This window comes from Narcine bancroftii, chromosome 4 (genome assembly GCF_036971445.1).
Source record: "Narcine bancroftii isolate sNarBan1 chromosome 4, sNarBan1.hap1, whole genome shotgun sequence".
Taxonomy (NCBI): Eukaryota; Metazoa; Chordata; class Chondrichthyes; order Torpediniformes; family Narcinidae; genus Narcine; species Narcine bancroftii.
The window spans coordinates 170,085,596-170,100,351 of NC_091472.1; the positions used below are offsets into that span (position 1 = coordinate 170,085,596).

Below are 14,756 nucleotides of genomic sequence, written 5' to 3' on the forward strand. Positions count from 1 at the left end.
AGATTCATTAGCAAAGAATTGTGCCTCATATTGTCCATAAAAAACTTTAAGAACTGCCGGGTATCGGAAAGCAAATTTATATCCCTTCTTCCACAAAATTGACTTTGCTGGATTAAATTCTTTTCTTCTTTTAACAATTTCATTACTCAAATCCACTAAAAAGAATATTCTGTTATTCCAAATCATTAAGGGGTTTTGTTGTTCCCTGGCTTTTTGAACTGCCATTTTCAATATCGTTTCTCTATCTTGATAATGTAAACATTTAATCAAAATAGACCGTGGCAGTTGTCCTGGGTACGGTTTTTTAATAAGAGTTCTATGTGCTCTATAAAGTTCCAGTCCGTTTGGAAAATTCTCTGGTCCCAAAATTTCAGGCAGGCAATTTTGAAAAAATTGTACTGGATTAGTACCCTTCGTTTGGAGTCCAAAGGATCCCAAAACCCAGTAGCAATAGACATTCACCAAGACAAGTGGTTTTTAAAACAAAAGTTGTTTTTAATCAACTTTAAACATGAAAACAGAATCAAACTTTAATATCCCTATACTTAACTAACCCAAATTAACCCCCCTTCTAATTCTAAGTGCATGTGTATGTAATGTGTGTTTAAATTTAAGAAAAGTTCTTTGGTTCACAGTTCAATCTCACTTCTTCTTCCAAGTTCTCTGGATGCAGCCTATTCTTATACTGTGTACAGAATTTAACTTGTATAAAGTTAACCCGGCTTTGATGCTCGAAAGGTAAAAGTTTACCGCTCAGGAAGATTCTTGTAGGGTTTGCAGAGAGAGACTTGTTGTTCCAGGATTTCCACAACTGAGGTACCACCATTAGTCACTTCAATGTCTCGCTGATGAAACTTATCCCATCAGGGTATTCCAGATGGTAACCTCTTTCTTCAGGCCACCAAAGAGTCGGGGGAGATGTCAGGGTGGCTGAGGGACCACGGTTGGGGGAGACGGCCGGGCGACTGGAAGGGGGTGGGGGTAGATACGGCAGCACAATTTGGGTGGGCTTTCCGAAAACCGGAAAAATCCAAAATTCAGAATACACTGTCCCCCAAAGATTCCGGATAAAGGATCATGTACCTGTACACTGATTTACCAACATATCAACTTTTTGCAATAAATCCTTTTTCTGAATTTCCCACATCGTAAAAAATCTTCTATCTTTACATTCTTCTATCTCTATATAACAATCCTGAAAATCTTCAAATTTTTGAACTTTTATTTTAATTTTACCAACAGTTATAATACACTTTGCCATATCTGTCTTCATTACAGTCTTTAATTATCTTCTTTAAAAGCTCCCAGTTGAGTAGTAAAATCTGCTTTCACTTCTGCGAATTTTGCATCCATTTTTTCACTAATTGAATCAATTTTTTCAAAAGTTTTATCAAAAATCTGTGGATCAAGAGATTCTGAGATAACATAACATGCACCCACTTTACCTTGAATATATTGATCTCCTCCATCTTCTTTTGACTCCTCTCCCTGTGATTGTGGCACAAAACTTTCCTCTTCCACTCCTACCTCCTCTTCTTCTTCTTCTTCTTCTGTAGATGTAGCCAGTGGTTGAAATTGTATGTGGGCTCTCTGCTTTGCCCTCGCTTGGCTTGCTACCATAGTTGAAGTCGGGCCCGCAGGCTCCATATCAATCACTTCCCTAGTGCGCATGTGCGATGAACTGCACATGCACGTTGGTTCAACAGTCATTTTTGTCGTCTTTTTCCATGTTCCAGCACCATCTTCTCCAGCTCCTCTAGAAGGTGGCGCCGGAGGCCGAATCCTTACCCAAGAAAGCTTAGCAGATCATGGCTAGAGAGAAATCAGGATCGGAGGCTGAACTTTCAAGGTTGGCCCAATCACTGTAACTTCAGTTGTAGCCATTTTTATTTTGCAGTCTGTGTTTTAGATTTTTTTGCAGCCATCTTTTCAGACCTTTAGAAGAATTTTAGAACTGTGCACTATTTTTAAAAAGTCAAGTGGTGTAGCGGCAAGCCGTTACGACAACTGGGCTGGTGCTCTGGGCGGCGAGCGCAACCAAGAGCCGGCAGACCGCGCAGCGGCACTGGCCCCAGTAAGCCAACTGGTGGTCAAATAGCTAAGGCAGCATAGGGGCCAGCATTCCCAATATGGCCCTGCTGCACAGCCAACAGATAGGGACAGCATGCGGGGAAGAAGGTATTGTCATGTAAGAATGTACCCATGCACAGGAAACCCGCTATTGTTATGCGGGCAGTGATGTCAGCAAATAGGGGCAAATGGCAGGAACACAAACAGTGTAAGTCAGGCTTCAACCCCAATGAACTGGAGCTATACCTGACTACACTCGTGTGTGTCTTTACTTCAAGTAGCGCACGGCTACATTTGGTGACCCCAACGGTTTAGACAGCATCTATATCCCAAAGATAAGCGAGCTGGCAGCAGTCCACACAGTCACCCTCAAAGTGCCGACCTTCTGGACGAATCAGCCACACGTATGGTTCGTCCAGGCTGAAGCACAGTTTCAGATCCAGCAGATCACAGCAGAGTCAACTCAGTACTACCACGTGGTGAGCGCCCTAGCCTAGGACACGGCAAGCTGGGTGGCCAATTTCATCCAGGGGTCCTCATCAGAAGGTGCCTACACCATCTTCAAAGACTTACTCATTGAGACCTTCGAGAGCTCTCATGGCGCGAGAGAGTGACACATCTACTCCACTGGGCAGGCTGGGGGACAGGCCCTTGTCAGCCCTGATGAATGATATGCTGGCACTCATTGGGAAGTATGAACCCTGCATAATGTTCAAACAGATGTTCTTAGAGCAACTACCTGAGGATGTCCAACTGCTCCTGGGGGACGCTGACTTCAGTGACCCCCCCGGCAAGTCACAGCACACACATAAGCAGAAAAGAGAGTGCTCAGCATCCATGGGGCTTATCACCAAACCTCACATCCAGACCTGGACAGGCTCACCGAAGGAATAGCAACCCCACAAGGGAGGTGAGCCCAATGACCAGTGATGCTTCTATCACCAGCGATGATGTTCCAGAACCCGCCAATACTGTCCGCCGTACATGTTCCAGGGAAATGCCAGGGCCAGCCGTCGCTGATTACCATGAAGGCTGGCGAACAAGACAGCCTCCTGTACATAAGAGACCGTCAATCTGGATGGCAGTTCCTCATGGACACAGGAGCAGAAGTCAGCGTCCTGGCCCCGTTGGGGCAGGAAACCAGAAACAGGCAAGTGGGCCCCATGCTGAGGGCTGCCAACAACTGCATGATCAGGACCTATGGCACACACAAAGTCTAACTGCAGTTGGGAGGCAGCCTTTTCTCATGGGAGTTCACGTTGGCAGTAGTGGAACAGGCTCTCCCCGGGGCAGACTTCCAACATGCCCACAACCTGCTGGTGGACCTGAACGGTCAGAGACTGGTCCACGCACAGACTTGCCAGAGCTATACCTGACTACACTCGTGTGTGTGTGTGTGTGTGTGTGTGTGTGTGTGTGTGTGTGTGTGTGTGTGTGTGTGTGTGTGTGTGTGTGTGTGTGTGTGTGTGTGTGTGTGTGTGTGTGTGTGTGTGTGTTTACTTTACTTTGAGTAACACGCATCTACAGTGGCAGGTGAAATTAAAGCTCAGTTCCTTTCATTCTCTGAGAAATTGAAGATCAACCTCTAAGTGGATCATGGGCCATTTAAATATACTCCGGTCCAAAGCAGTAGAATTGTTGATGGAGGATACATCCTTCAGTTGGGGAACCACAAAGTACAAACAGAAAAAGCCAGAAAAGGAAAAGAAAGGGAAAGTTTATATTAGGAGTGAGAAGATCAGATGAAGGGAAGTGAGGATTCAAAACACCCTGAATGCAGGGAGGAAGATGGAGACATGGTGGCAAATGTAGGTGAAGCACTTAGTGTGGTTGAAGGGATAAGTGTCAGGGAGAAAAGGGAGCAATTAGTGGGAAGGGATGAATGGACAAGGGAGTAGTGGAGTGAGCAATCCCTAGGAAAGTGGAGATGGGAGGGAAGGGAAATATATGTCTAGTGGTGGGATTCCTTTGAAAGTGATGGAAATTGCAAAAAATAATATGTTGGTTGTGGAGGCTATTGGGGTGGTAAGTGAGGTCGCTGAATGCAACTAGGTTACCCAGTAACAGTGTGGTAGATTAACTAGAAATTTAAATTTAGACATGTAGTGCAGTAACAGGCCCTTCCAGCCCACATCACCCAATTTACACCCACTTAACCTACAAGTCTCATATGTTTTGATGGGTGGGAGGAAACCAGACAAACCTGGGGAGAACGTACAAACTCACCAAAAGTGATGACAGTTATCATCATGTTTAAGATACTAAGAACTTCGCAAAATTATTTTTGTCAGTAGTTATTAACTTGAGGCATTAGATATTTTGTTAAGGTGTATACAAACTGTGTACTACAAATAGTATGTTCAAGGTAATAGAGATGACTGCAGGAATGCAATATTTGAGTGAAGGACGCCAGACCAAATACAAATAAAATGATTTACTGGGATCAACAGCGTCTGCCACAGACATTTATAGTGAAAATCTTTGTAGAAAAGTCAAAGAAAATGAGTAAATTGTTTTGGTTAAATTTATAACTATATCTATTATAAATAATTTCTTGTTTATGAATAGTGATCTCTAATTTAATACACGCAGATAGCTGAGGGCTTGCATGAGTTTTTCCACTTATTTTTAAAAGGAGACACTTCTTCTTTCAGTTAGTTTGTGGGGTTTGATATGTGGGTCCTGGAGTGGCTGCACAGGCTGATCCTTGACAGGCACTGAGAGGATACCCCATTCCTCAAAGAGGAACAAGGTCTGCATGAATGGATTTAGGTGAGTAGGGGTTTGCACAGGTTCAAGACCCACCCTCTCAATATCCCCTCCCAGATCCAGCGGCATGGTGAGGTCCAAGATGCCTGGGGGAAGTTATGTTGCAGTGAATGGCCACACCAAGCAACGGTGCAAGGGATGCCCTTTCTGCGCTTCACGGCACGTGTTTGCTGGATGGCCATTGACTCTAAGAGAGGGTTCATTCGCCCTTTGACATGTCTTCTTTTTCACCCTGCAGGGTGTCTAGCCACTCTCCGCACCAGGCAAGCCTGGTGAGGGAGCCTGATTAGTCACGGACCATCAGACCATGCGACAGGTAGTACTGGGTTACATGGTACTAGTAGCATTAAGACGAGTGACCTGGAGAAGCAGTGTTGTATACGCAAGTGTATGTGCACCATTACAAACTGGCCTTCATATGGTATAGTTTTAGTATATTCTTGCATCAGTCCTTGCTTAGATTGAGGATGGCTGTCTTCAATAAGAGGATATCTATGGTTAACTCTGTCCAGTCTGAGAGATGAAACTTATAGCCACACAACAACATGCATCAAGTCTGAGTAAGATAATGGCTCATGAAGTGGCAGTCTTATCTTTAAATCAAAAGCCCCATTACAGGAAATATTACAAATAGTGTTTTAAATCACATAATTATTCACAAAGCAGCAGTTATAAATTCTGAACAACAAAACTCCTTCCAACTCAACCATGCAAATCAATCAACTGCTTCCTGAACTGAGCTCCTGATTATGGGACTCAGTGTACTCAAAATGGGTGCTATATTTTATTCACTGGACAAAAATTACCAAAGGTAAAGTAATTCACTGTGTGGAAGGTGTGTTAAAATGGTCTGGATGGATTCCAGGTTGCAGTTAGAGGGACGTAATTTCCATCTTTGCATGAAGTTTTCAGCAGATTCTGAACAATTCTATATCTGGGTGGCAGAGAACAATGCCCATTTTTAATGTCTGTTCTGCTAGGTTACTTCAGAGCCAATTAAAGCTGAAAATCCTCTTCCCCTCCAAGTGTCCACAGACATTTTCTCTACAAACCTGATTTTGTTCCTGCTGCACTAAGACACTTTCTGCTTTTTATTTAACTTACTGGCCAAATGAGGAGTCATTTGGCAACAACCGTAAACAATTGATAAACTCTTTAAAAACACTGTAACCAGTAATTGGTTGTTATATGAGTGCTCTATTGCCAGCCAGCACTGGAAAGCAGGAATGGATTAGGGGCCCCTTGCTATTATTAGAAAACCTAGTGAAGGCTCAGTTACAGACGAGTGTTAAGGTTCTCAGATTTCCTCCCTCCTGCCACCCAAGTAAGTCTTTAAAAATAAACACCCATTCCATTTCCATGGGTATAAAAACAACTCCATGGAAAATTAAATTATTGAAATTGTGAGTTTTCATTCCACTGGCTCAGCTCAGCACTGTTTATGTATCTGTTACTTCAGAAAAAAATAGAACAGAAGACAAACTCAGGTCACAATGCACAATATGTTGCTGAATGATAGCATGAGGCTATCTCATTGCTGTGCCTTGAGGGATTAACTGACGTGCAATTAAACTAAAACCCTATCAATAGTTCTATAAAAGAGTCGGGTGTTCAATCCAGTGTTCAATCAATATTTTTAAATCAGTGCCACTAATTTACAGTTCTTTTGCCATTATGTCATTACTGGTTAGGAGAGCTTGCTGGTTGCAAATTGGTTGCCATGTTCCCTTTACTAGTGGTGATATTGGAAGTGTACAGAGCTGGTTGTAGATAAATAATGACAGTAAAATTCCACCTATCAGGAATCCATGCAATTGGCAGCCTCAAGCAACCAGCATAAATATCATGGAAAATAAATAGGTAAATAATACAAACATTTAAAATTGGTGCCTCATGTCAGTTCGCCAATCACGCAAGATGCAATCTCAAGCAACTGGCAAATTCACTTATCCGGCATCTACCAATCTTTATAGGTACTGTACTTTTTTTTCACTCAAACACAAACTATTCTAGTTAATCTATAAATATCAATCAAAGGGCAGAGTTTCCCTTTTCCTACTTGGGTTGTGGTGACACGGAACATGCAGTTGCTGAAACACACATTCATCATGTGAGATGTGCTTCGATGTTAAGGTAAGTGTTCACAGATCATATGCCCTCTGTCCATAATGGGCATCCTGAACTTCCAGTTGCTGCCATTTCAACACCCCTTCCCATTCCCAAACAGACCTGTCTGACATGGGCTTTCTCCACTGCCAGAGTGAAGTCCAACATAAACTAGAGGAATAACACCTCATATTCCATCTGAGCAGTCTGCAGTCTAATGGTATGACATCCTCCTCTGCCTCAACCATTTATTTTTTATGTGTCTCTCTCCTTTTGTCTGACATATAGCAATATTCTGCCTCGGATTGACCAAGCCCACAAGTGCTTCAGTCCTGTTTCTCCATCTTGTCCTCTTTGCTCTGAGTTCTCTTCTCTGCCCTCCCAGTTTTGAGAAAGGGTTCCAGCCTGAAACATTGATCATTCCCTTTATCGCCCACTGATCCTGTTTGACCTGCTGAGTTTCTCCAGCAGATTGCGTTTAGCTGCTATTCCACTGCATTTTAACATAATTAAACATGCAGATGTGACAGCATGCAATAGCACAGTCCCAGCATGTTTATAGTTTAAAGTCAGAACAATAAAGGAAACAAACCTTACCGTGCAATTTGTTGGGTGACAAAGCACTTGGTGAGCTATTATGGAGTGTCACAGGAGTTACTGTGTGCGGTTGTTGAGTTCCATATGCGTCCATAGCCAACTTGTGCCGAAATGCTTCTTCTTTCCTTCGATTCGCAAACCAGTTGTACACTCGCACCTCAGTAACAAGGTTGGAGCCCAGTCCGTGGGCCTGTGATGGCGAGACCCCTCGCTGTATGCACTCAGCTCTACAATAAGCATGGATAATAAATGTATGACCATCTAAATCACTTCCAAGGACAAGCAACATGCTATTAATTGTATTTTGGGTCACCAGATCCATATATCTAATTCGTATTTAAAGAAAATATCCTGTGCTGTGGGTGAAAATTCTTTTTAAATTGTTGCATCTGCTCAAAGATTGTGGCACGACATGGGACCCAGGACTGAAACATTTGATACCCTTTACTTCCTATCGATGCTACATGACCTAGTAAGTTTCTCCGGCATGCTTGTGTATTATATTTGACCCCAGCATCTGCAGACTTGCTTTTTTAAGACAAGATTCAATTAACTGTCGCCACAACTGTTTACAAAGGTTAGATACATGTGCACTTATTCATGGAGTTTGCAATTATATAACACCTTTAATGTAGAGAAATGCTACAAGCTGTTGCACAGGATCGTCATCAAGCTAAATTTGGCATGGAGCCATGTGACAAGAGTTTGTGGAGTGTGACATTTGCACCTTCTCTCTACCAGAGGATCTAGTTTTCTCCCATGTCCCAGATACATGGGGGTTTGTAGATTAATTGGCCACTGTAATTGCCCCTGACATGGTAAAATCTGGGAGAAGATGATGAGTATGTGGGGAGAATAAAAGTAAAGTAGGATTAGTGCCATGGTTTGATGGTCAGCGTACATTCGGTTGGTCAAAGGGTTGATTTTCTGTCTTGTGTCTTTCTATGACTTAAGATATTAGAACAGATGACTAGAACTAGATCATAGTTCTAAAGGACCATCTTATGGAGGGAGAAAGTGGTAGAGATTTAGGGAGGAAATTCCAATCTTAAGGCCAAGCAGTCAAAGGCACATCCATCAATGTGAACCAATGATATGGAAGGACACAGATATCTAGGAGGGTTGTGCGGTTGAGGGTTGTTACAGATATGGGAAGACTTTCACATCCTCAAGACATTTCACAACCTTGTCCTTAAGGATCGACTCCAATAACTTTCCAACTACTGATGTCAGACTAATAGGCCTACAATTTCCTTTTTCTGCCTCCCTCCTTTCTTAAACAGTGGAATTACATTTGCGAGCTTCCATTCCCCCGGAACCACGCCAGAGTCTATTGATTTCTGGAAAATGGCAATAATTTCCTGGATTGCAGCAGCTGTAGAGGGAGTGAGGAATGGGGGGACATACTTGTTAAATGCGAATTTGGTTTGCCCCAGTCACCATTCCCAATGTATCAAACAATCTGGTTTCCAAACCACTAACTGTGTCTGAAAATTTTGAAGTTTCTGCTAAGTAGCTTCAAAGGCATCAGTGTGGCCATGTTGTAAGTTTTCGACAGAAATCACTAAAAAAAATTACTCACATCATAACTCAACAAACTATTATTTTATGATGTGTACATGATGGTGTCTGTTAACAAAAGATGTGTGACAATAGTTATATTTATTTGCCTCATTGCTGGTTAGCAAAGCAAATTTAAGAATTAAGAAGAAACTGACAAAATGATAGGGATAAAAACAGAAATGCTGGAGGAACTCAGGGACACTGGGAGACCTGCTGAGCTCCTCCAGTACTTTTGTGCTGTTACTACAATCACAATGTCTGCAGACGTTTGTTTTACTCCATTGATTGCGATGATAGCTATGATCCCAACATTCCCAAGAGTTCTACCTAGATATCAAGGCTGAGGGAAAGGCCTTCTTGAATGGGATGAGTCAAGGCTGGGGAATGCTGACTGGTTCAAATAAAATACATTCATGTTAAACAGGAAGCTCGGTGTTAGACAGTACAATGGCCACGTTGCTATCATTTGTGAACAGGTACTCGGTTTGCCAATACTCCACATCTTTAGGAAGTAAAGACTGATTTTTTTTTAAACACCGGAACAATTGAGAACAAACTTAAAGAATTGCACTCAACGCAAACTGCTTTTTTGTTTTTGTCAGGAAACTTCAGGTGCAGGAAGGGACTTTCTGGTTGAATACCTTGATGGATAAAACTGTGGTTGAGGTGTCTAATACCATGAGACAAATCCACTTTAAGTGTAGATTACACGTGCACACATTAAGGAAACTCCACAAAACCTAGTCATGGAGCTACACAGCACAGAAACAGTCCCTCACCCCATCAACGTCCATGTTGATCAGTTTGCCTTTCTGAGCTTGTCTCATTTGCCCACACTTACAGCATTGCCTGCACAATGTACACAGCGGCTCTCCTTTTCAGATTATCACTGGTTCAGATTGAACTCACTTTAAATGTTCAGCAGTATAGTGAGAGAGGGGAAATCTCTGGTTAGTAAAGGAAAGTGGTTGGAGATGAGAAGAAGCCAGTGGTTTAGCCTCACTATTGGCTGTAGAGCTGAGCTCAACTGCACTTCAGCACTTTGAGCCCTTGCTCCTTCAACTGAGCTTGGTTCCAGTCAGACATCCACTCATGTCATGGGCCTGGAGATCAGATCAGGCACAACTGATTACTCCACCACCATATGGTTGCAAATCTAGTTATCTTGTGATAACATTCACTTCCTGACCATGTTGCCTCCATGGAAGCAGTAGGCACTTTTAAAGTGCCACACCTGGGTAGTCCTCCTGGGACCCAGGTGTGTTTAATGGGTCGAAGGTATTCCCAGCACCTTTTCACCTACGGGGGGGGGGATCGCCCTATTAAATTGCCAACCCAGTGATTTAAGGGGGATCCCACCCCCATGATGACATGGTGAGTGACACGTCACGCACTCACCAGATCAAATGAAGTAAAATATTTTAATTTTACTCTTCCTAGGAAGCATGTTTAAACCATGTTATATTACTCCCTTTCTCGACCTGCACTGCTGAGTTGCTCCTCTACATTTGAACTTGGCACCAACATGCTGCCTGGTGACACACACATGCAAGCACTGACGTCACTGGAATAATCGGGTCGACCATTTTTGTTTTCAAGCTGCCGGTGGACAAGACCTAGGTAAGTTTAATTGAGTTCCCTAACTACCTCCGAGGTAGGGCAGGGATCTGGTCAATTTAGGAGCCTGCTGACTGGGACAGATCCTTTCAAGCTGCCTTGTGAGTGGGGTGCTAACTGAGCAAATTGCCCGGTTAACCCCATTTTACAAGGCAGCTTGAAAGGGCCTAATGAAACCTGGAACTTCCCAGTGCACTGCTTCATTGAGAGGATTTGAGGGGAAAATAGATCATCCTACTCCATAAACAACAATAGATCAGCCAAGATCTAATTAAATGGCATAATGGCATGGGGTGCTGAGTGGTCTACACCTGATTCCAGGACAATTTAATCTCTGCAATGCAGAGATAAACTGAGAGATCACAGGGTAAACCCCAAATTTGTCTTTGAGATCACTGAACCAATCATCCCTTCAACCATTTTCTCCTCCCAAACCCCTGACTGGCCCAGGTCCCAATCCTCTAATACTCTTTATACCCCCCACCATGATACCCTAAAGCTCTTAAATCAGAGATCCATGGATCTATTCCCCTTTACTCCTCCTTGTCCACAACCCTGATCTCTGAAGCCACCCACCCTCTTCCCACATGCAATTTTGATTGCCAACCATGCTCATGATTAGTGAAGCTCCTCCACCTTAATCCCTCATTCTGATACTCTTTACCTACCCAGCAGGATTCTGAATCCCAACCTTGCCTAACCCCTTCCGGTCCTAACTGTCATGGCCAGCTGCTCCACTTCCTCCTGCACTAACCAGTTCCGATAATGCTGACAAATCCCGTTCCTGATTGCAACCTCAGGTCCTCAGTGTTGACTACCATCAACCCTCCTCCTCAGACCCCAATGTTCGCTATAGATCTAATCCCAGGCCTTGACTGGCTGCTGGTCTTCCATCTTCAACCCCCCACCCCATGACTGGCTGCTGGCCTTCCATCTCCAACCCCCCCTCATCCCTTGACTGCTGGCCTTCCATCTCCAACCCCCCCCCCCCGACTGACTGACTGCTGGCCTTCCATCTCCAAGCCCTCCCACACCATGCGCCCCCCCCCCCCCCCCCCAAATCTCCACCCTGGCTTCATTCCTGGGCATCAATTTTATTGCTCCTTTCACTGCGCCACAGGCAGGCAGTCAGACCCCGGGTTAAAAATGTCTGATTTGACAACAACTCATACTTACGAAACGACAAGCTGGCCAGAAGTAGAACGCTGTCAACTTCAGGTTCGAGTGTGAATCAGCATCACAAGAAAGTATGCTGTACGATTCTCTTGCACAATGGTGCCACTCCCCAGCATCGTGAGAGAGTAGCATATCGCAAGTGTAGAAACATTTTCAAAATTAAAAAGTACGGATTCGAACATCATAGCTGTACAGTACAGTATACTCTTATTTCATCTAGTTTACAAGTGACTCGTGAACCAACAGTTTGGTGTCTCTTTACTGCCTCCTTGGGTTAAAGGCAGCTAAAAATGAACAGATGCTTCTTTGCAGCAGATTCTCCCTCCAAGTTTCACTTAGCAAAAACCCTAATACACCTGTACTGTATTTGTACTGTACCAAATCTACCAGGGGAAAATTCCCTGAAACTACTGTACTCTACATGGATAATAACAGAGTAACTATGTTTCCAAAGTGTAAATCTGATGCAAGTGTTGCAGAATCAAACCCTGACTCTCCAGCACCAGGTCCATCCTTTCCAACAGAAGCCATCTCCAATATCATCTAATTATGTACTGTATTATTATGTTTAAGATATTGTAGCATATTTGGAAGTGTTTCATAAGTGTTTTACATGCATAGAAAAGTAAAATAAATACTATATATGTTATATACTAAGATAAACAATTCCCTAACTAATCCTAAATAAAAATTCGAGTTAAAGACAGATCTAGGCAATGAAACTCATTTTTAACCCAGGGACTGTCTGTTCTGTGCTCTGGAGCATGTAGACCAGGGGTGTCAAACTCAAATTCACGGAGGGCCAAAATTAAAAACTTGGACTAAGTCGAGGGCCGAACTAAATATTTATTGAAAATTTTCAACAACATCTGCACGTTTTATCTTCTTTCAACATATTTAATGTTAAACTTTAGGATATAACTTTAGGAGGATAATGTTACAGGTCAGGAGTAGGTAGCTCAAGTTCACCCTTTGCTTGACCTGAGGGAAACCTATTTGGTCCCTGTGGTGATGTAGTCAGCATTCACAGGCTGTGTCCATTTTGGCCTGCATCAGGACTCAGCATTTCCTGCTCACTCCTCAGGCTCTAGGCCTCTATTCACCCTCGACCCACCATCCCTCTACCTGACCAGTCCTTTACCCAACCTCTACTCAGCCCTCACTCCACTCGCTCTGCCTCTACCCACCCCATCCTATACACGCCCCTCTACTGCCTCTCCCCTCAACCTGTTCCTCGCTCTACCCGTCTCTCACCCTCTAATCACCCCTCCCCTACTCGCCCTGCCCCTCCCCTTTTACCTCTTCCCTATCCACCCCTCCTTCTACTCATCCCTCCCTCTAACTGCCCCTCGCACCACCATAACTTCCCCTGCCCATTACTCCTCACCTACACCCTCTGCCCACCCCTGCTTGCCCACCCCTGCTTACCCACCCACTCAGGCCCAGCACGCTGCCGATCAGCCTTTGCGGACAGCCACCATCTCTCTCTTCACGTGCAGGGCCGAACCAGCCATCCCTGGGGTCCGTGGGGGTGCAAGCGCTGAAGGCCGTGGCGACCGGGAGAAGTGCGCTCGTGCTGTGGAAGGGCCGTCCGGTGCCAGTCGCGCGGGGCTCGCGCTGCCCGGGGGCCGTGCGCAGCCTGACATGCCCGTCGCGCCGACAGGAAATCACAGGCGCTCGCCCATCCGTCGCACCACTCGACAGGTGGGAGAAGTGACTGGTTGTGCGGGGAGCCTTCCAACTGGCTTGACGGCTGATGACATCGACAGACTTCTCGTGTTACAATTTCTCGTGTTACAATAGGGAAGGATATGCAATGAAGGGGGAGGATGGTGGGGGTGACATTACCAAAAAACAGCATCGGCTCTCACTGCAGGGCGGGCCACCTCTAATACATTTTTGAAATGATCTTGCGGGCCAAATATAATTATATCGCGGGCCAAATTTGGCCCGCGGGCCAGAGTTTGACATGTGTGATCTAGACTGTCATATTTCTTTTTTTTTTATTTTTCACACTATGAACCATACTGACCAAAATACACACAAACATTTCCCTATTGAATATACACAGTGTCATTTTCTCCCCTTTTCCCCACCTCCCTTCCCTCCCTTCTTCACCCCGCTCAATGTTCAACATAGACAGTCATATTTCTTAAAGGGCATTGAAAAAGCATGTGGCAGTTGTATTGTTCTCTCCACCTAGTCCAAATTAGTAAAGTTAGTGGTAGTCTGTTGCTTTGCAAATAAAACAATTCAACACTGACTAGGTATTGTATCTGTGGAGTTAAAGGTAGATACTGTGTTTACCCCCTGACTCACATCAGGGTTAGAGCTCTAGACAGAGGTTTCAGATAAGCTGATTCAGAGATTCATCTGAGACAAGCAGAGCCTTCGTCCTATGCACATTGATCTGCTCTGACTTCACATCTATAACTATCTCCAATGTAAAATTCCATTCTTACGACCTTGTTCCTTTTTCTCTGTAACAACCCTCCCCTTAAGATTTGCAAGCTATAAATGGTCTGTTTTCCGTCGGACTCCAGCCCCTGAAGCACCTAGTTTATCTGCCTGAACTATCCAGCAGACAAAGTCATCTGATCTGTCTAAACTTTCCATAAATGTCATACTTTTTCCCTTTCTCTTTAAAAAATGTTAGTCTCTCTTCAAAATGTATCCACATGAAAAATCTTTCCACCCACTCTGACTGGCTGTGTGAAATTGTTTGGGAGGTTTTCTACTAAGCTCTATAAACTCTGGTTAGACAACATTTGGAATGTTGTTCAGTTCTGGTCGCCTCATTATAGGAAAGATGTGGAAGCTATGGAGAGGATGCAGAGGAGATTTACTAGGATTTTGCC

General features: G+C 44.0%; 1 protein-coding gene across 5 annotated transcripts in view; it reads right to left on the bottom strand.

Moving 5' to 3' along the window:
• The window catches only part of hnf1a (HNF1 homeobox a), a 379,757-nt gene that overhangs the window by 179,474 nt on the left and 185,527 nt on the right, over positions 1–14,756 (bottom strand). For all 5 annotated transcript variants that reach the window (XM_069932935.1, XM_069932934.1, XM_069932931.1 and 2 more), the window contains one exon: positions 7,543–7,769. In XM_069932935.1, the coding sequence (XP_069789036.1) occupies positions 7,543–7,769 (227 nt within the window). The remainder of the gene's footprint in view (positions 1–7,542; positions 7,770–14,756) is intronic.